We start from the raw sequence: 23004 nt of genomic DNA on the forward strand, positions 1-23004 counted from the left end.
TATTTGTACTCAGGAGCGTATGCTCTCACCCAGCATTGCCAAAATCAAGCCCCACGTCGTGGCCTCAGCCCGTGCGTGGTGGTCACACTCAACTTCCATTTATTCTGCCTCGGCAGAAAAATCTGAATTGATTACGGCTGGCAAATGCAGTGTATCAGCCAAACTTTAGGAAAGACGCAGGAGAAAACAGAACAAACTGAAGAGCAATTTAGTGAGAGAAATTACTCAAGCTAGAGGAATTTATTTTAATAAACAAGTTATTTGCTGTCGATGACGTTTAAACCCTCGTGCTAGGGCTGAGCCTCCCCTTGCTGGCATCCCCGTGCGTGCGCTGAAGCACAGCCCTGGCCTCAGGTGGGACTGCCCGTATCACCTGCACCACCCAAACAAGGATGTGCTGGTCCTTAAATCGTGGAGCCGTGAGCGGGCACCCCTCCAGCAGAAGCTGGGCCCTGGATGAAAACGTGCTCCACTGCCAGTACAAACAGCAGCAGAGCAGATCGGGTGGGATGTGTGTTTCCACGACTGCTTTTTCACCCTGCCGCGGTGTAGTTGGCCAATGAATGCAAACAGCAGGCTGTCAGGATTTTGATGCTGATCAGATGCAGGTTTAAAATGAAGAATATGATTACCTAGAAATATTTTTCATTACCCTGTCTTATTCTTTATATAAACTCCTGTAGTGCAAGACTGTTTAGAAAAAAATCTGTATCTGCCAACAATAGTTTTCTTGTTAGTATAGATTTAGAATCACAGAATCACAAAATGGCTTTGGGTTGGAAGGGACCTTAAAGCCTACCCAGTCCCACCCCCCTGCCCTGGGCAGGGACACCTCCCACCAGACCAGGTTGCTCCAAGCCCCGTCCAGCCTGGCCTTGAACACCTCCAGGGATGGGGCAGCCACAGCTTCTCTGGGCAACCTGGGCCAGTGTTTGGCACAGGTTCCAAATGGAATATCCTGTTCCATTTCATACGGTGTCATACAGTTGTTCAGAAATATTAAAGGATTTGCAAAAATGAAAAATAATAGAGAAATAGAGCAATGAAACTTTGAAAATTGAAGACCCACATAAAAATTATGGCAAATGCATGACAATAAACAGTTGTGTGTCTGGCATGCAGCATGCTTTTCCTCATAGTAAAACATAGCATAAATAAATACTTGAAAAGGCCCTTGGGTGTTAACAGAAATTTAATTCTGATGAAGGATGCATCCTCTCCAGCGAAGATAGTTTCAGAGCAGCATCAATGCCTCAGAGTCATAAATAAATTGTATAATATATTGCGGGTACCCTGTTAAAATGTATTAGGATATCAGGATAAAATTAGCAATAGCTGCACTTGCTCAAGGCATAGGTCCATTATCCCAGGAGTTTATCTGCACCCCAGACAAGCCATGGGTGCTGATGGAGGGGTGCAACCCAGAGGGGAGTGGAGGTAGAAGGGGTGTGAGCCAAATGTTATCCCCCAGCTGTGACATGTTGTCCCCTCACATACTGTTCTTCCCTGAATTGGTTGAGTTCCCTTTGGACTATTTGCACTTTTGATGTTTCTGTCATCCCCATCAGTGAGTTCACCACCGCCACTGCCCCTTGCATGGCAAGCGAGCGTCCCCCCGAGCAGGCGGCATTCACGCAGACAGAAGCACTTGAAGAACACTGTTCCTGACACCACCAAGTGTCCCAAAATGAAATAATTCTGGAATAGAGCTGTTTGAACCGCTGAATTAATGTTGCTCACTGAAAGAGCTTCATCTCTCTCCCTGTGACTGTTCCACATGTGTCCTTACGTCTTCTTTGCTCTCCCACCTCCAAGACCTGTGCTAAAGATAGTCTTGCTGCGTTCGGCCGGTGTCAGTAGGATACATCTGTGCCTTATTTCGTGCGCTGTAATGGCCTTATTTTCACCGCATTCCTTCAAGATACTTTTATGAAACTGAAACATAGAGAAAGGTCAGAAATAGTCACTGCTAGTAGGGCTCGCTTTGGGAAAGGGATTGTACCTCTGTGTATTGAAAGGGAGCATCAAGATTCACGCTCAGAGACGCTTCACCTGAAATCTGGGCATCCCGTGTCACCGAGAGCAGGTGCCGTCACCCTCATGCTGGGCGTTTTTGTGCAGTGTTTCCCTTCGCCACCCTCCTGAGACATCTCACCATTTCTGTAGGCTTTGCATCTGATCTCCTGGGCAGGTTATCTGCAAATTCAGCGCTGTGGCCAGGTGACGGGAGGGCAGCGGCAGCTCTTGGTAGAAATGTTGAAGAGCGTGGCAAAAGACCATATCCTCCAAGGGAGGCAATGGCCTTCACCAAACTCAAACAAGAACATGGAGTTTCACTGCACAATACTGCACAGTGAAAAAAGTCCCATTAGTGTTTTTCCTGTTGGCCAAGTATTGAGTATTCGCTGTATTTCTGTTCTTTGGTAACAAATGGAAGTGCTTTTGTGCGGCAAAGCAAGCTGTCACATCTCTTAGCATCTCCTCTCTGCACTGGGGTGAGCAATCCTGGCAACCTATAAAGGGAATATTTATCTTCTGAGCTTCCTGCCCTCTTTCCGAGGCCATTCAGGTTGAGTAAGTGTCTGCACGTCTAGACGGTGCATGAACTGAAACTATTAAATCTCTTTGAGGTCTGCCTGGATTTTCCCTAGCGCTGTTAATGAGGGCGTTTAGAAAATGAGCACTGCAGATCTTTCAGTGTAAAAAATAAAAATGAGAGGAATTGCCCACTTATCATTGATCAAAGCTGAGACTTCACCAACGTTACTCCCCGTGAGCGGCATTAACGACTGCGTAAGAGGCAGCCGGGGCAAGACAGACCCCAGCGCTGGGAGCTCTGCAGACCAGGGCTGCTTCTTGCTGGGATGCTCCCTTGGCTCCTGCCTCCAGGTTTCTGCAAAACGCCAGCTATTACCTTTCCATAACCTTATCTGTGTATCGGTCTTAAGCTAATCAATTAGGAAACCCAGATGCCTGCGAGACACTTGGGTGTTTTTTACTGGGCATAGTCTTGCTGTCTCTCACCATCAGTTCTGTCCTTACTGAAACACGTGTAGTACGTGTAATTTAGGAAAAAAATCATTGTAAAATAAGAAATTTTGCCAAAAAAAAAAAAAAAAAAGAGCAGTGCCATTACCAAACTAAACCTGTTTCTGCTCCGCAGAGATGTACTGGCTCTGTTCATCCAACAGAGGCAAGGAAGGATTTCTTTGTTTTTAAAAGTCCTGTGCAATTTTTAGTTGCGGTTTGGAGAGAAGAGATGGTAAATGAGAATTATTCTTTTTTTAAATAATGTAATTAGGTTGGCAATTCCTTAAACACAGGTTTCACTTGCTCCTAGGTAAGGGGTGTTTGTAGCTAAATCAGAATGCACTAGCCAGTGTATATACTAAGTAAGCTCGTTCATCAAATAATGTATTTTACAAAAATTGTAAATTGTTCGGATGAGAGTGATTTGTCCCTAAAGGCAACCACTTCATCCATTCTTTTGCTGTTAGAGAATTCTTTATTCTCTGAAACATACATATGTTTAAATTGAATACAAACCATATTGCCTTTCAATAAGCAAATGAGCACCCTCCTGCAATGCATCTGCGGTTTCGAGCTGATTTAAAACACCACATTTACATTTTGAGAACTTCATTAAACGTCTAGTGGCTATTTCCTTTCCTCTCGTGCAGCGATTGTCTTAAGTGTTTAAGAAATGTTTTGTCAGAACATGCATGTCTGACAAGTTGAGCCGTTATTTATTGGCAAAAATTCATTCTTTCTTAAGAAGTTAAGCAAAATCAGTATGTTCGCTTTCCTTAGAAATGCACTTTGGCATCATGCGCTTGTCTTGTTGCATTATTACTCGTTGATCTATTTATGCAGAGACTCATGTAGGTTGCTTAAAATGCAGCCTTGTTTTTCCAGTTCATTTACCAAGACAACCTCGCTTGTTCACAGTATTGACTAAGTAGCGGAGCTCCAGCGTGCCGTATTTTAAAAGGGTTGGGCTTGTCATCCTGATTGCAGCTAAGGCCATTAATTTGCCACTGTGTAATTATTTTGTGTGAAAAAACACGGTCATTTGTAAATAGCTTTTTGAAATCGCAAGAAAACGAGTTAGTTCAGTGGTGGCGACAGGAGTGCGCTGTCTGTCATTTGAGATCCATTTGGAGAAGGTTGTAGCATTGTGGGATACTCGCTAAGTCATCGCCACTGAAATATGAAATGTATCTTGGGATAAACAGTTTCTTGATCATGGGAATGTAGTTGTTGGTATAAGCATGAAGTGTTTAATTTAAACTTAGGAACTGAATCTTGGTGCCACTTTGATAATTTCATCTCTTGTTGCCCCAAAAAAATGATGGTCTGCTATTGCAGATAAACCCAGGTGCGTGCTGCTGGCAGACACGTTGCTGGCAGTGCCCCGCTCACCCACTACGGGGCTGTGCCACATACTTTGAAGTGTGAGTGTTGGCCCCAGCCTGGTCTCTCAATACGTGACCTTCGAATTTGATAAGTCACTGAAAAGGAAGGAGAAAACTTTCTCTGAAAACCAACCTTAAGGTGGGTTAATAATTAACCTGCCTTTCGTGAATGCCTAACAAAACAGGGATTAAAAATGGAAAAACTCTTTTGGTAGATGTCTAGCAGTAGCAAAAGAGCAGGAGAACGTGCACCGCGGGGGCTGGGAACAGTGCCGCTTCTGTTTAATCCTGTAGACTTCAGTGAATTCATCAGGGAGCCAGCCAGTTTTAAAGTCTTAAAATGGATTCTCTTGGTTTATATCACATTTTAGCATGTCCTTAAGGAGGAAAAAAAAAGATATTGACTTGAATGCAGTGTTGTCACGTTCAAGGTTGTGACTGATCTGAGCCCACACATTAGAGAAGCGCGCATTGCGACCCTGACCAAGAGCAAAATCCTACTGCCGACGTTCAGTCAACGGGTGTTTCCACTGTTCCCGTTGAAGTGCAAGCAGAGAGGATCCATCGCCAGTTGGTCAAGCCAAACATGGCATGGTAGAACCTGGTCGGGTTCTACCATGGGTTAGGACTTTGTGGGTTATGGTGATAATGAAGACACACATTGGGCTGTGGGGAGATCAGGGCCACATGTTACAGCCCTGAGTGCCTTCTTATTACCAAGTTCCACAAGAAAAAAGATCATGATTTTTAAAAAGAGTTTTATGCTTGTCTTCTTAGTAGCGTTCACATTTCTATTCAAACTGTGGATAACTCTGTTTGAAGAAGAGTTCCAAAACAAAACAGAAAGCAGTAGCCAGACAGTTGATACTAAACGTCAATATGATAATCAGAAAACATAAGTGCTCAGGTGAGCTTTGATCCTGGAGCAGAACAGACCTCGACCACAGAGGAGGTGGCACTGGGGTGCTGTGGCCGGGTCTGGGAGCAAGCGATTCCCAGTCCTGAGGCGTCGATGGGGAACACGGTCGGTGTGAGGTGCAGCCTCTTATCTGTAAGACCCTTTTGGCACTGAGAGCAGGGTTAGCTGGTGGGTACAAGACTTCATCTATTATTAATGGCAGACTGGTATTCACATTTTTGGTTTAAGTGGTGGAATGCGGATGCATTCAAAATAATCAGCAATAAAATTGACATGTGTGACACCATCAGAACACCTGTGTTGTATCGCAGTGTAACTCGGGAGACTATAAATCCTCCTGCCTGTAGCATTTATGGAAAAAGCAGTGCAGAGTACAGGGAATTTCCATTTCTCAGGGTCACTGTGGTACGCACCCTTTCATTTGTAACTATCCTGCGCAGGACTCGAATTGAAGAATGAGTACAACCTTGTGTGTCTTTCATCATGGTGACTGCATAGATTTGGTCATCCTCTACTTGCTTCTGAAGGTGCTGAGATCTGCCAAGACATTGGCTGCACATAAGCAACATTTTTCTGTCTCATTAATAGCTCCCTGAAGAATATTCTGACATTAATGTGTTTCAGCTTTGGATTTGGCTTTGGAATTAGTGACCCAGATTCTTCCAAGTTTTTGTATTTCAAATCTTGTACGTGTTCCCGTGTCAGCCTTTCAAGGTGGCCAAGACTCCTGTAGTTGTCTTTCATTAAATGTTCAGTGATAGTGGAGTTCGGTCACAGGGGGAGCCTGAAGTTCATGAACTGAATTAGCAAACTCTCATAGGATAGCACACGTCAGGTTAGGAACAAAGACAAATTCAAGATTTTGTGCTAAAAGACCATGAATTGCCTTCACGTTTTCTTGTGTGTTTTCAAAGCGCATACAAAAATGGTCCCAAGCATCACTTAGAGTGTTTCTACACTCCTGAAAGTTTATCCAAACAACAAACCCACTTTTGGACCTCACCTTCAAGCTCTTGCTTCACTGAGCACACTCAGTTTTGGCCGGGCAGCTGTGGATATTTTTGAGCTTTTCCATGCCAGCTCCGAAGTGGGTGGCAGCAGTGGCTTCACCTGCAGCTCCCGGGGCAGCTCCATGCTGGCAGCCTGTGGCTGCTCCGAGTGGTTCTGATGCCATCTGGGCACCACAGGGCGGTGCTTCCTTTCCATAGTTTGTTTTTCAGCAAAGACAGATTCAGGTACTTTTTTAAAAAAGATCATAGAATCATAGAATGGTTTGGCTTGGAGGCGACCTTAAAGATCATCCAGTTCCAACCCCCTGCCCTGGGCAGGGACACCTTCCACCAGCCGAGGTTGCTCCAAGCCCCGTCCAGTTAGTAACAGTTATTGAATCCCAAGTTGCGCAAATATTTAAGCAGCGATGAGCGAGTGCTTCCATCTGTTTGATATTTACTGCTGGCAGCACAAAGGCAAGTGAGACTTTTCCAGAGCAGACACGAAGGGTCTGTAGCTCCGATCTCCGTGGTGGCTGCTCTGCTCCTCAGCAGGCGATAGCCACATTCCCTGCACCGCCAGCAGCGCTGCAGCCACGGTGACCTAGAAAACAAACGTCTCCGCTTTAAAGAAGTAATAAAAAGTCAACCAGTACCTGTAAACCAGAGAGTAACTTGTTCAAGCTTGTTATGTGAAAGATTAAAGTTCCTACCTTTCCTTTATTTTCAGCCTACAGATGTCTGCGGTGCCAGTCGGTTGATAATGAGAAAGTCTCTTCAAACAGCCCGGAGCAGGTCACTTCTCTGTGTGCTTCCTTCTGGTCACCGTTTGGCTTTATTGTATTTTTAACTTCGGTTTTCACTCAGCAGCGTACAGGGTCAGACATATTCAAATAGGTACGATGTGCTCGTGAAAGGGATTCCTGTGAAGGTTGGATGGTCACCGGCTGCCAAACAGAGTATATAATTTTCTGTCCGTGCCATAGCCCAGTTCTCATACCCGTGCGTGTACGGGTGTGCATCTCATTTGCCGCAAAGGAAAAAATGAACGGGGATAGATTTTATTGCCTTTCTGATTGAAGAAAGTCATCCCGGTTATAAGTACAGAATTCCCCCTTCGTCCCTGTGTGTAAGGTTTTTAAAAGCAAAGAAACAACAACCTTCCAGCTATGAAATATCCTACGTTACAGTTTACTTAGCAAATGGACTGAAGTGTCCTAACTCATGTCTTAAAAGATGTTATTATTATGATTCATTTGTATGGAAAAACAGAAGGCAGTGTATGCTGTCTTCCAATTAGCAAGTTTTTAGCAGATATTTGTGCTGTATTTTGATTTTACTCTGATAAAAATGACCTCTCGCCTCTCCTGGGTTACCATTTTCCACCCTGCCTTTAAAACCTGAGAGGTAATACATATTTAACGAGGACTTAACTGTTGGATTGTCTAGCTTCCAGCTTTCACATACCAGCTTTCCTTAAATTATTCCTGCCTCTTCCGTCTTCAAATATCAGGCCGTAAATTTGGATCACGGACAGATGTTTCTGACATCTGAACCACTCATCCATCGATTTGTAGCCCATAAGAATTGCGTCTGTAACATTCTGTGTCTTTGGACTTCAAGCTCCTACTTACTAAAGACTCAGGGACTTTTAGTTTCCGAAAAAAAGAAAATTTTTTTTGTGCTTTTGTGTGTACTGCGTAAAGCCAGTTATGCAACGTGGTGAACACAAAATAAGTAAAATGAATGGTAGGAGCAAATACAGACTGATGGTTAATGTCATCCTGCAAGAAGAAAGTCGATTATGTGCCTGCGATTGTTCTTATGGATTAGAAGTTAGCTAATTGAAAAAGATTGTGCCCACTGTTAAACGGGCTTTAGATGTTCTTTTTTCCAGGCAGAAAAGAGGGAAAGAAGTAGTTTATCGTGCCGTTTCCATATGCCTCGTCTCCTGGTGAAGGAGGGCTGAGTGCTGGGGGCAGGTCCTGCCCGGCAGAGGGGTGGCCACGTGCTCTTCCAGCAGACATCTCCAGCCCCATAACGGTGTCCCACCTCGCTCAGGGCACTTTGGCTCAGGTCTTGTCCCTGTCTCCAGCAGGCAAACCTGACGGCGTGCTCTTTCCGGGCTGGGTTTGACCCTGCGGTCCCTGTCGCTTCGACAGCAGTTGGCATTTGCAGGAGAGCAGCGAGTGGGTACCAGCTCAGCACGGGAACAGATGGGAGGTTTTGGCAGTTCTGTTGATTGCCTGTCAAAATATTAAAAAAAGAAAAGAGATGTCATCAAGAGCAGTATTACATGATGCACCGTGGAAAAGAAACTAATGATGTGCGTGGCAGAACATGCTTTGCAGCTGGGCTTGTTGGTTTTGCCTGAATTAAAGATATTTGTCACTGTGAGTCAGTTCAGGGCCGTAACTATCCTTTGAAATGATGACACAAGAGCCACCTACCTGATGAGGCTGATGTTCAAAACCCGATAGCTCTGATTATATCGCTGGGCAAACTTGTTAAAGAAGAGCAGCCACTGGGTTTCCTGCAGCAGAAATAAGGCAAACAGTAAACGGGAGTTTTCTCTCTGTGCTGTGCAGATAGAAGAAGCATTTGCCCGTGCCCTGAACAGTGCTATTTTATAGGTATAACTGCTAAAGAAAACTCTTTTTTTATTAAGGAAAATCAATTATCGTTGCTGTTATAAATTGTAAAGCAATGTCTTTAAAGACGGCCACAGTTTTTTATGGGAGTATACAGTATTTATGGGAGTATACACTGCATTCAGTTGTCATTAATTAAAGAGATGCTTGTCTGACTTTTTGAGTCAATGAAGAAATTTATGGTTGAAATCAATAGGACAAGTACAATGGACTAAGGATGTGTTTATTTTTTATAAACATAACTGTGCATATAGGCAATCAATATTTAATCATCCCATAGGATTAATTTCTCAAGAAATCTATATGTTCGAGTCTTTTAGAGAGTATAGTGTTTCTCAGCAACAGGCACAGAATAAATACCCTTTCATCGGCAGCGCAGAGGAGATGGTTTCAGCCTGTTGCAATAAAACGCCGCCACACTTTAGCAGTCCCCTTTCTCTGATGTCAGGGAAGTAAGTTTTGCTTTTCTGTTAGCTTTTGGGAACAAGGATTTCTGAGTATTCAAAGGCAACCAAGAAAATAGGAGGCCCTGTGAAGCCTTCTGTGCTCCGAGTTGACTGAATGTAGGTATGCTCTGCTAAATTAATTACAGGTTATGCGTACGATAATGCTAATAAGTGCTCCAGAAGCTAATGTGATTTTTCCTCCGTGCTTTACAAACGTTCCAAAACCATTGAAAAACTGTTGTTTCAACTTGGTCAAAGTAAATTTCCCCAAATGTCTTTCATCCTTATCTTGGGAAGGCGAAGGGCTTTGGTTATAAGAATTTTTCTCCTTCAAAAATTCTTTTTCAAGAAAACCCTGATTCTTACTAATATTGAAGCTCCGGACACATGAATTGACACGCAGGCAGATGCTTTATGGTTGTGTTTGCTTATGTATTCTCTCTTTTAAGCGTTAATCTTGACTTTTTCAACATAAAACGGCGCAGCCTGAATGTTAGGGAAAGGCTCTACAGGTGATTTTGAGGAAGCGGGTAATGAGGATTTGGCTCCTTCCCGTCCAAGGGAGCGGAGGAGGTGCCCGAGTCTGTGGAGGCAGCGAGGCAGCGCTGCCAGAGGAAGGGCAGGAGGCTGGGTTGTTCTTGGTGCTTTAATGCCAAGCAGCGAGTGACCCAGAGCTTTGGGTGCCTCCTACGTGTGGTCTGGCTTTGCGGAGCCTCCCCAGGTTCATGCTAGGAGTTTGAACCGCCCTAAGGCATTGTAGGAACCTAAATCCTATTGTTAAGGTGTCTTGGGCATTTCAGTGTTGGTGTTAGGTGCCTCAGCATGATGCAGACCTTTTTAAAAGTGCTAGAAACGCCATGTTCCTCCAGCTGGTTGCACGGCTCTCCGACTCCATATAGATCCGACCTTCATTTTTTTCTGTGTTCCGACAGCAAGTAAAGGAGCTCAACTCCTACGCTTATTTTCAACAGTTTTAATATTTGCCAGCCAAGGGTGCCGTTGCTGTTTCACACCAGGTTTGGGGAGCATCTTTGCGGTGGTGGCCCGGTGCTGGCAGGGGTCCCAGAGGGATGTCCCAGGCGCCGGGGTTGATGCCTCCATGCAGCCACCTCACTTCCAGCGCGATGGCCGGGCTTCTCTTCCTGGTGGGAAGAGATGCTTGAAAGCTGAACATGGCAAACCTGTGCGGATACGTATTTTCTTTCTTTATTTGTTCAACAGCAGGGCTGAAAAATCAGACAAGGGGACGTTTTGTGTCAAACCTGCTGACAATTTTGTGATGTTTGGTGGGTTTTTTTCTGGTTTCCATGGTAAAAATAAGAATTAGAACAGAGCTGGTGTTCATTGCGAGGCAAAAAGATGCGTGTGGCTTCCTATGGAGAAATACCAATATCCAGTACTGGTTTAGGATGCATAATACTGAAATGAAAAATCAAATTGTTTTGCTTTCAGAGTGAATAAAATGATGGAGCTTCTTTATTGCTTTTGTTTGGGTGGTTATAGAAAAGGGTATCTAAAGAGGCTCCAGGAAAGCTGGGGAGGGACTCTGTATCAGGGAGGGGAGCCATGGGACAAGGGAGAAAGGTTTTAAACTGGAAGAGGGGAGATTTAGGTGAGATATTAGGGAGAAATTCTTGGCTGTGCGGGTGGTGAGCCCCTGGCCCAGGTTGCCCAGAGAAGCTGTGGCTGCCCCATCCCTGGAGGTGTTCAAGGCCAGGCTGGACGGGGCTTGGAGCAACCTGGTCTGGTGGGAGGTTTCCATGGCCAGGGCAGGGGGTGGCACTGGATGGTCTTTAAGGTCCCTTCCAACCCAAACCATTCTGTGATTCTATGATTTAACGTGGGTCAGAATTCAATGCCTGTTTTACCTTGCATGCATGAGAAGCAGAGCCTTGACCTTGCACCTTCACTCACTTTCCCACACATTGCATTGACCATACACAGCGTTTGTCACTTTTCTCCTGAGCACTCGGATTTCAGGGAAGCCTGGAAGGTTTCTCTGGGACGGGAGCTGGAGAGGTGTCCGTGGCATAAAAACAGGGCTGCTGGTGGCAGAGCAGAGGACGGGAGGAGCAGTTGCCCTAATGTGCGCTGATGTTTGCTTTGCAAGCTGTGGGATGTCAAAATAACACATTGCAAAGCCTGGGTGAAGCAGATATCCGTGGCATGTTCTTATTCATGGGTATCTAAAGAAGAGTGGAGGAGAAAAGACTGAATTTCTGTTAAACAGCCTGTACCTTGGGTTTTATTGTCTGTGTTTTTGATCTCAGTACTTAGGTACAAAGGGCTGTGAAAGAACTGGCATCTAACAGAATCTGTCAAATTGAAATTTTTCATGAGCTCCACTGGGCTGATCTTTTAAAGATACAATATAAATGCACATATTTTCAGTATCTTTATTACCTTTAACAATGCTTTGTAGCGCAGTGGCCTTGGGAAACCACAGACAGAGGAATGCTGCACGGTTCCAGGCTGCATACCAAGTTGTGGTGGACGTTTCATTAATGTCATCTTATGAAGTGGGTCATTTCAGTACTTGGAGTGTGATGCTGCCGTGGGTGGGCACTCAGGCGGTGCTGCTGGGGGCAGACACTGTAGGTGCTGAGCTGCAGCGTCTCCGGGCTCAGCATCTCGCAGCTCCCAGCCCCGTGCTGCCCAGGCACCCCGGCAATGCGCTTACCTCTCGTCCTGCTCCACACGTCCATCCAGAAGCTTTCCGGTAGAAGGGCTGGGTCTCTGCCACCCTGTGCACGTGCAGGTTTTGTATTAACCCACGTACCTCTGCCTTGCGCATCGGGCAGGCAGCAGTGTGGGTTTTCCTTACGGTAGCTTGGTTTTACACTTCCGACCTGGTCTGAGATTTTTTTTTTCCCTAGCATTTCTCCTAGGAGTGACTTACCCCCTGCGGGGCCAGCCCTGACGAGCCGCCTGAGCCTGTCGCATGGCTCACCCCGCGCGTGCAAGAGCAGAAACCCTGAAATAACAGCTCAGATGCACTCAGCGTTGGTCTCACTCGAGCCCTGCAAAGGCTCAAAACGCAGTAAAACACGCACCGACTTGGGTGGCAGCAAAGCGAAGCTGATATCTAGAGCTATTCCATCATCCCAGCTTTCTTAAGAATTTCTCTTGCTTTTTTGCTTCGCAGTCCAAGTTTTATTTAATGGGCATCTAGCTGTGCGTGTGTAACATACTTTAACGATAAAAGTATTGACATCTCTGTCCCACTGCTATGAATTTAAAGCTCGGAGTCTGTTAATATTGCTGCACATGTAGTTTATTTGGATGAAATGCAGTAGATTTAGTACTAGATTTCAGCAATTTCAATGTACAGTTTCATTGCATCAGCAAATTAAAGTTTTGGAATAACAGGTTTTCTGTCCTTAATTAACTCTGGATCTGTGAAGGTGTAATAGGTAAGAACTTCAGTGCGCTGGCAGGTGTAGCTTTGCGGAACATCTCATTTTAGCGTCGCTGCACCTGTACGGTTGTATTGGGATGCGTGGTAAATATTTAATGATTTTTCCTTTGTTTCCTGCAGATAGTGTCTGTAATAAGGCAGAGTAATATTGCAATGTCAAGTCACTCTGCTGCCCAAAATGTGTATCATTTCTGCTTATCTATAAACTGGTTAATGTTAGAGACAACATGGCACTCCTTTCGTATGATGCCTTCTTTTTAATTAGATTTTTTTTCTTCTTTTCATTTCTTGGTGAGGCATATAAATAAAAGAAGCTATGGATTTTGATGTTGAAAACACAGTCTATAAAGCACAAAAATCTATGCTTTGCCTTTTTTTAATAAAACAGCCTCTTGTTTACTCATATTGACTTTCATTGTTCTCTGAAATCCATCCATCTTTGAGACTACAAGGATTGCTGATAATTATGCAGTAAGGCCGTTAATGGCCAGCCTGCTTCTTTCTCACTCATCAACAGAAGTGGTAAGTGCTTGGAAATCAAACTGCATTTCGGTTCTTCAGCATGCTCTTATTAGCTTCAAATGATGCCCCAAATGACAGCTGTGAAACCTCATCGCCTCTAACGAGGAGGCAGCGCCCAGCTCGCGGAGGCGCAGCTGTCGCAGCCTGATGTGCGCAGTGGCAGAAAACACGTTTTGCCGCCGCAGTTGGCCAAGATTATTTTAAAATCCTGGAGGGAATGGGGCTACTAGACATGAGGAGCCAATTTACCTGGTCGGGTTTGAAGGGATAACATTTGAGAGCTCGTAAATTCAGCCTCAGTGAGCTGATGCAACCAACTGAAATGAACAGCTTTTTTTTTTTTTTTTTTTTTAAGGAAGAAAAAGCTTATTTAACGTTTTAACAAATGGGTTTGAAACAGAGGGTCAGGTGTGCAAAGAAATTCAGGCTCCTAAAGATGGAAGAACTCAGTGACATTTTGAAACATGCTGCAGCATCTGCTTGGGTGCTTACACGCCATCCCAACCCAGGCACTTCATCCCCTGCTGTAGTCGCTGTCTGGTGGGCATCAGAAATCCTCGTGAGCTGAATTAACGCCACTTTTCCCGCATACGGCAGATGTCCAAGTGCTGCGTGGTGCCTGCGGCCAATGGGCTGCCCAGGGTTTGGTGTGGGACGTGGGCGGGCAGAGGAGGACAGCCAGACGGCTCTTGATAAAATGGGTTTGGAATCTGTGATCTCATATTTTTGTTACAGCAATGCTCAATAGTGCATTATTTCAGGGATGTCTGCGCTCTTGCTCTGTCTCTACTCCTCCTGGCTTGTTTGAAAGTTGGAGGAGGCACCCAGGGTAGCAGGGATCTGCCTGTGCTCCCATTCATTTCTAAGGTGAAGATAACGTCTATCCCAAAAGCTCTGACATTTGCATCCTTCTTTTGATTTTAGGCCGGACAACAGCGTTGGTGGGAGCAGGAAATTACAGTGAATGGAAATATTCAAAAGGGAGAACTAATTACCTACAACCTAACTGAGCTGATCAAGCCAGAGGCGTATGAAGTCCGTCTAACGCCCATCACCAGATTTGGGGAGGGGGACTCAACTATTCGGGTCATCAAGTATAGCGGTAAGAAGATCTTCATGTCCAAGGAAATGCGTTGCGGGACATTGTGCACAATTGGGTATGGCTGCACTGGGTTGCGCTGGGGGAACTGATCGCCAGTCCTTCGAATAATGCCGTGAGGGGCGAGTGTGGGCTTCCAGGAAGGAGGGTTCTGGGTAGGAATGAAATTCTCCACCTCTGGGAAGTTTCACAATAAAAAAAAAAAAAAAATTAATAAATCTCTGAACGGCCAAAATGCAAAATCATATCAAAGTTTCTGTGAAATAAAGGAAAAAAAAACAAAAACAAAAAAACCCAGAACAAATCAATGTTAGCTTCATGAAATAGCTCATTCCAAGAGTTTGTTCTTACTTTGAACACTTGGAAGGGCAATGAGTTTTGAAGAAAAAAATCTACAAAACAAGTAGTCATCTGAAGGTGTCGGATCGATGTTTTGATATTATCAAAATACCCCCAGAATGAGCACTTTTTGAGAAGTTTTTTTTTTGAATGTGAATGATTTAAAAAAAAAAAAAGTCACTGTTTCTAGTCCTGTGCAAGTGGAAAAGGGCATTTATACATTTTCCTCTAAAAGGTCATGCCGTGACCAAGATTTGTCCACTTTAATCTAACACGAAAACTACAGTGTTCTTACATCCTTCCATTCAGTCTCCCGGCATTACTAGGAATTAGTTCCTTGAGCTCTGAAAAATCCCTCAAAATATCTTTCTTAGGATATTTATTTAATTAATAGCTGAATCACTTTTTTTTGTTTTTCTTCTGTAAAAATTACAATGAATCGGCAAGGGGTACCTTAGAGAGAAGGTAGCTCTACTAAAGGTATGCAATGTGGTTTGCAATGGGAACCCGATGTGTGGAGCAGAAAGGTTTTATAATTGAAAAAGGGAAGTGTGTGCTGGGGGAGATATTTGTAAACGTGGACTCGTGAAGGTAGGAGTTTATCATTTGGGGACACTTTTTAGTAGGGCCTGTTGCAATAGGACAAGGGGTAATCGTTTTAAACTAAAAGGGGGGGAGATTCAGACTGTATCTAAGGAAGAAATGTTTTACGCTGAGGGTGGTGAGCGCTGGCCCAGGTTGCCCAGAGAGGTGGGAGATGCCCCGTCCCTGGAAACATTCCAGGTCAGGTTGGACGGGGCTCTGAGCAACCTGATCTAGTGGAAGATGGCCCTGCTCGTGGCCTGTAAAGGTGCCTTCCCTCCCAAACCATTCTATGGTTCTATCATGAGGAACCTTGCTGATCCTGCAGGACAAAAGCCAGGTGATGCACAGGTCACGTCAGAGCTAGCCACGGAGGTCCAATTGCTGCAGGAGCTGGATCCAACAGTAAGTAGGGTTACGCAGATACATGGGAGAGCCCAAAGCAGGAAATCACGTGCAGCAGAAGGCCCAAAAGCGACCTACAGATCAAGAATTATTTTCAAAAATCATTATCAAATAATTTAAAATAGTGAACAAATCTGAAAAAAAAAACGTCCTCACAGCCAGCTCGTGCCAGGCAGCCGCTGCCCTCTCTGCAGACCTTGAAGTTTCTCCCATGGCTTAAATACTGACCATAGGGAGAAAAAAAACCCCACTTGGGTCACTCAGTCGCTACTGCCCTTTTCTTGGTGGTGGCTGTACTCTGGCAAGTCTCGGGAGGTTGATTGAGGTCTCGGCTATGGCTCACAACCGTGCTGAGTTTGAGGTTTTAATGAAACGTTATGTGATTTACATTTCTAGCCCCTGGCTGGCAGGAAGAACATGCCCACGCAGCATAAAAGGCGTATTTTGTCTGCTGCAATTTTTTTTTTCTCCTAGAATCTGCCGTTAGCGCAGATGTGAACAACATCCCGTTTCAAAGGTGCTGATGAGGTGCCAATGCAAAATCCAGCCCCCCAGGAGGGAGGCGGCCGGTGCCTCGTGCCCCAGATGGAGAGACGCTCTTGGAGCACGACGCGGGGCTATTACTCTGGTGCCGACAAATTCCCAGCTTCAGAAATTGTGAGCCAGATGCTCATACCAACAAGACAAACCTAAAGTGACTTCCCTTGGAAGAGGGATCCCAGAACCACCGAGGCTTTGTGTGCTTAAAATGTGCGTTTTTATCTCAGCATTAATGCAGTGACTATAGTGTCAGCAAACTATTACCAGGCTAATTTTAAGGATGTTATAGCCTCAGCTGTAAAATAATGCTATCACATACGTTATTACAGTGCAAATCTGATACTTATAATCTGAAATGCTGGAGTCTTAGAAAAGCAGTTAATGGGCTAGCGGGATGCGCAGCAGCAGGCCTGCATCAATGTAAGACATAATTATAAACAGTACCCAGAAAATAAAAGGCACCACGTGAATGTTTCTTAAAAGGAGAACTAAGATAATTTTTCACATTTTTCTCCCATTACATTTTTTTTTCAATTGTGAGACCTCAGGGAAGGAGGAAAACATTTGAATGTTCCTATTTTCGGTGAGATTGTGTGTGCGTACTCCAGTGCTCAGTACTGCAGAAGCGCACCGGCCCCCAGCAGTGTCAGCCCTTCTTTCTCATCCCACCACTTTAGGAATACCCTTTTAGGAGGACCAGGACCCAGGACCATCTCCTTTCAGGTCTTGAATATCGCCAAGGGTGGGGACTTCACAGTCTCTCTGGGCAACCTGTTTGGTGCTCGAGCAACCTTCGAGTAAATAGGTTGGTTTTTTTAGATCTAAAATGCACCGATGTGTTTGTATTGCTGGTGAGGATTCCCATCACAAACGTTTTTTGCCATATTTTTTTTTTAAATTTTATGCGGGCTAAGAGGATTTCACCCCATTTTGAAGAAATGCAGCCAGTGTGAAAAGCAGATCAGACACGTCGTAGTTAGAGTTGCTAAAAATGGTAGCAGTGTCTTTTGCCTTTAAGAAATGCGTTAGCAATTGCAGTTGAGTTTTATTTTTGTGCAAATAGAGGATAGATAGGCCATGCACTGCCGAGGTTTTACTTTGACAGCTTAAGCTTGTCTGCTGCAGGAGGAGAATCTTGGGCAGGTACCGCGCAGAACCGATTTCTCTAGAATAGTTGTGAAGCTTTTAAGGATCAACATGACATTTCTGGTGTGTTGGCTGTGTTTGCTGCCTTACTAGAGAGGAGAAGGTTTCTCCAGATTTCTTCCAGGGGATGAATCACCCTCTGGACGTGCCCAAATCTCTCCAGTGATTTCAGAGACACTCCAATGCCTCTCTTAGACGAGATGCCTAACTTTTAGATCGCTAAAGTTAAGCCACATTGATCCTATCTGTGAATTTATTTTTATTGGGTTACGCTCCTGTGTCCGTGATGCAGAGCACGTCACCTTTTAAATTAAAACCCACAACTAGAGATTAACGTGGAAATTGCTAATATATAAAAACAACCGCTTCCGGTGTGCTAGCCAATGTCCAAAATAAGGAGAGTATTAAAGCAGTAAAACCTCAGTAAGGAGCTCTGTACAGCATACCCTGCCATCCCAAGCAGGAGCCGTAAATACAAAATAAAAACTCAGCAGTATCCAATCCCATGAATCAAAAAGTTACCCGTGCCGGAAGCATTTTGTAGGGAAATCCCTCGCCTGCCATGAATTATTCTCTCCTCTGCACGCCGAAAGGACGGGAGAAAGGAGCAATCATCACAGTAGGAGCGACGGTGATAATTACAGCCAAACATCACTTGACAAATTCTTTGGTAGGTACATATGTTACTCTGCTCGTGAACACAGTCTGCCGAGTAAATACAAACAGGGCAGTTTTAGTAGCACTAATGAGTGTTTTGTAGGCTAATACAAAACAGATATGTCTCGCAGTAACAGTTTAAATATAACCTCCATCACTTTACATAAATCTCTGTCAGCCTATTTGATACGAGCTGACTGTAAAGTCCTCCAACTGCTGCAATTAAAACTTCAGCGTTCATTGCTTTAGATATGCATTTAACATTTAAATATTTTTAAAGTTAACCAGGGATTAGAGAAGCCAATTTAGTGCTACAGAAAACAACCCGACACGACTGCTGTTGGTGTACAGAGTCAGCCTCTTGCGACAGTGGCAGATAGATGATGGTGGCCGGTCACTTTGTAGTCCAGCTTGCGTATTTTCAGATGAGGTTTAGACACTTTCCAGATTCTGTACGGAATAAGAGTATATAATTGTGGTTAATATTATTATTGCTATTGTTGTTACTGTTATTATATTGCCAGACACCAGAAAAACAAAATTGGCACCAAATAGGGCATAAATGATAGGATTTCTAAGTTTGCACAAGGTTGTGTTTCCAGTATTACGTAGTGGTATAGATGGTAAGTTAGGATAATTGCTGTTATGAGAGGAAGGAAGCCTTGTCCTTGTAGAGTACCAATATTTACAGTGAATATTACTTCTCCTGTCCAAACCAAGAGGTGTGGACTTCTGATCTTGGTTAAAGCTTTTAGGTGCTGGTTGTCATTCCCACAAGTAACCAGCTTCCAGCGGGAAAAAACATAGCAGCTGAACATCTAGCATGCTTCTCCTAACCTCTGCCTTTATGGTTTTCATACTAAAGAAAGCTTGGTTTGCAGCTATTTTTTTTTTTTTAAAGGAGGGACATGCTGTTGCAGTCTCTGAAGGCCACCTCACTGGTGAGCTGAACAAGTGTCTGTGTTGGGAAGGATCTGTGGGAAGTTTAACTGTCTGTGCATAAACGCGGTTGCACCTGGCAGAAGCGCAAAAACCATTCAGCCCACATTTTTCTGCTGTGACCCGCACAAATACAGCTCACCGAAAAGCAAAATCATCCAACAGACTGAAATTCCGGCAGGTTTTATTCTCTGCTTGCTGGAGGAGAGGCAGGAAGATTAAGGGATCATCCGTCTTGGCTCTAACCAAGCTCAAACGTTTCGTGACACTTTGTTCTCCTCCCGAGATTCTCCGCCAGCAAAACCTTCCTCCCAGCACGAGCCGGGGTCGGCTGAGCAGAGCAGCGATAACCCTCCGAGGTGCGCAGATTTTCCAGACGTTTCAAAGCCGGCCTTGGGAATTTACTCCCTCAGTCATCCATTAATTTCCCTTTATGGCTAATTTAACTTGCTACCTGTGTGTCGTGCAGGCAGCATCCTTCCCTTCCCGCAGCGAGAGCTGGAGCCATCGCACGTTGTCTTCTAGCAGCGCGCTCTATTAGAAAAGCGGGCTTTCTGGGTTTTTGTTTGGTTGGGGTGGGGTTTTTTTTCCTACTTTATGATGTTAGATAAGTTCAGCCTAACTGCTTTAATTTGTTTTTCTGCTTTTTGTCAATCAGTGTGAACCGAAGCTGGCTTGGCAAGAAGCCTTTTTTGCTCAGCTGTGAACAATCTGAATAGGATGACTCAAGGTTACACACTGATGATAGTTTCCATAAAAGCCCGTACGTTTAGTTGCAAACCAAGCATCAGTAAATGTAGTTCTCAGCAATTTCAGCTAATTCCAAGTTCAGTCAGTCAAGGTTTTCACAAAATGAATGTTTTTTGGAGAAGGAAAGGTAATTTGTTGGTAAAAGCTATGAGGTTATCTAATATAATGTAATGACTACGTTTCTTTAGGAGATTGCACTGGGGCAAGTCACTGTTCGTTTGTTGCAGTGAAGGCAAGATGAAATGGCAGAGTTGCTAATTTAAAGCTGTCTTGAAAACTTCAGATTGCATCTAGAGCTACGTAGAATCTGTGGCTGGGGGTTCATGTCTGTAAACGTGGCGTGGGAAGGGCAGCAAGAAAACACAGAGCAGCACTCCTTCAGAAGTCTGGCATTGCCAGATGCACCCATTCTTTGGAGATAAAATTTGATCTCAAATTTTCGGTTAATAACATGCAGTTCCAACTCTGAGCTGAGCATCCTTCTGTTTCTCACATGTGTTAAGGGTAAGAAGGGCCCTGTTCCCCGAATCATCCATCCTCAAATTTACCCTTCTGCAAACAGGTAGCACAGAACTGCGGACTAATTTCTCATTCAACCCCCATTTCCCCTGTTTAGCATTGTCCAGGTCACTCCGGACCTAAACCCGCGTAGCCATTCCCATGGTTAAGATACCTGTAGGCACCATCAAGATTTGACTTTCGTTCTGTTTCATCCTATTAAGGTATTAAGTAGGTGAACTTCAATATTAAAGAATTATGAATGTAGAGGTTTTTGTAATTTTGCCAAGGGTCTGTGAAATAAGAGTGCCAGTTTTATCAGTTTCCCCCAAGATTTCCAGTACCCAGTGGTCCTGCCGTGTCAAGCAGGGCATTGCACAGACCCATATAAGAACAGACAGAAGTAATATTATTTTTTTTAGCATAGTTATCTCAAGGTTCTCTGCAGTGTTGGCAACATTATTTTTGATGCCTCCCAAGCTGAGGGGTCAGCACGGGCTGCTCCTGCCGTGGGGCGGGGAGCAGACAGAGGTGGGGTGCGGAGAGGTGGGATGCTGCACTGCTCCTCTGTCCCTGAGAGCAGAGCCCAGGAGAGCAGCATCTCGGACGCAGCCGCGCTGGCGGGTCCCTGTGCTGGTCACTGAATGTGGCTCCTCCAGCTGGAAGCTTTTTAGGACAGCAAATCTCACCTTCCTTTGTCCTCTTCTTAAATTTCTTTAAAGTATATCCTCCCTGGAAAAGGGTTTATGTGCCAGAAGACTCTCGTGCGTTTTCTTGGTTGTGTCTCTGGGTCTAATGAGCTCCAGTTTCTTCTCACGAACTTGCTGTGCTTATGTTCGCTGCTATTTGAAAGGGAAATTGGCATTTCTAAGAAGAACGCAAGTGCTGTATTTTTCTTAAGACTCATATGTACCCAGGCATTTTAAATTGAAGGGTAGTATTATTCCTTGAGTAGAAGGGGAATTCATTATGTGAAGTATTCTTGACTAAAAGGGAATTGTAAGTGACGAGTAAGGTCCAATGCAGAACCTCCGCTTTTGATGAATTCACCTTTTCTGTAGTTTTTGTTGGGTTCCTGTACAAAGGCATGACCCTGGAGTTTTGCTGTGCAGCTCTCCCCATCCTTACAATATCAGCGCCAATAATCTAGGTTCGGTGCTTAATTACAGCACCTTGTTCCCCAGGCTGGCGGTGCTAGTGATGGAGCGTACACATCGTGGGTGGGAGAGGCTGTCGTTTCCCACTGAAATCGTTGCCTTTGGATTGCCAGTGTGCCACCAAATTTGCTCAAAAAGGAAGGCTTTGCTGGCCGTCTTGGTGTAGGAGCCGTGATCAATGTCTTAAGGGGGAGGAAATTGAGGATCATCTAAATATTGATGAATTAGAAATTCTTCTTTGTGCTAATACTATTTTTGCTCTGTCTTCCAGCTCCAGTAAATCCACATCTACGTAAGTATTTCTTTATCTTTTTTAGCTTTTATGTGTATGAAGAATTGTCCTTGAACCCATTGTCCCTTACAGTGAAGAAGTAAATTATAAGTATTTCGCTTTCAGTTGCAGCCCGTGGATTGCAGGCACCGCCTTAGTTTTGTGTGCAAGATGGGCTGGTGGATAAAGGTTCCCCACATCTACTTCATGGTTTTCTTCCACACCACAGCGCATGAATGTTTTGCTGTGGGAACATATTCTGCCATTACTCTTGCTTTTCATAACATATGCAAAAAAATAAAGGGAATGGGATCCTGTCTGCCATTATCGCTGCTGTAGTGCAGCCATAATTGGGCAAGAAAACAGCACGGGGCTGCGCGAGCAGCCTCTCTCTCCATCCCTCACACACAACGGCTAAGCCTTTCTGAACGTTTTAAACTTATCTGTGGAAGATCTTGTGCAATGCGTTAATAATTAATCAGGGCTTAGTTCAAAGCTCGCGGGAGCTGAAGGAACCACTCCCTTTGACTTAAAGGAGCAGCAGATGAGACCCTTGCTAATTAATATATTAAATATATACTCTACGATGTTAAGAAAAAAATTCATTGCCATCCCAAGTGCTTCACGCTGTGGTCGTCTATGATTTTCAGATCTGAAATTGTCTGATTTTCCAAATATCTCTATGTCTCGGTTAAAATCAACGGCTCTCTTAGGCACACAGTACAGTGCATGTGGCATCCAAATTGCCCTTGTGATGGGGATTGTGCAGCTCAAGGGACCAAGGGTGTCTCTGGCAACTTGTCCACCGTTCCCTTCATCTGCCTTCTAGGCCTGCCTTGCTCTGCACTGGTGGCGATGGGAAGTTTGCCTACCAGAACTGTAGGGTACCCGGTGTAATTTATTTCAGATGAGCGAAGAGGTGGTAGAATCTTGGTGTGCTTTTTTCCCCAAAGACCTTTCCCAAACCTTTGGACAGGGAAGAAACCTTGGTCTGCAAATGGGTTCAAACCAGTAAGCCGGAGAAAAGAAATTCTGTCTTCCATAAAAATTCAATCTCATAATTATCGGTTCTTTCTACAATCTCATTGTATTTCACTGAAAAGGCAGAATGGATGATGAAGTAGACTATGTAACATCAACCAAGTTCGTTTTTTTTCTAAACCTGTTGGGCTCAATTCTGATTATATTTACATCATTGTGAATGAAGAGTAAGAGCTGTATTCAACTGGGACAAGACACCTGTATTGGAAACTGAAGTCCC

The 23004-nt window shown here is 44.4% G+C and overlaps 1 protein-coding gene across 3 annotated transcripts in view; it reads left to right on the top strand.

Moving 5' to 3' along the window:
* Window positions 1–23004, top strand: part of MDGA2 (MAM domain containing glycosylphosphatidylinositol anchor 2) — a 366795-nt gene that overhangs the window by 320783 nt on the left and 23008 nt on the right. For all 3 annotated transcript variants that reach the window (XM_074583599.1, XM_074583600.1, XM_074583601.1), the window contains exons 11-12: window positions 14285–14462; window positions 21744–21764. In XM_074583599.1, the coding sequence (XP_074439700.1) occupies window positions 14285–14462; window positions 21744–21764 (199 nt within the window). The remainder of the gene's footprint in view (window positions 1–14284; window positions 14463–21743; window positions 21765–23004) is intronic.

Source organism: Larus michahellis, chromosome 4, assembly GCF_964199755.1.
Source record: "Larus michahellis chromosome 4, bLarMic1.1, whole genome shotgun sequence".
In the NCBI taxonomy this organism is placed as follows: Eukaryota; Metazoa; Chordata; class Aves; order Charadriiformes; family Laridae; genus Larus; species Larus michahellis.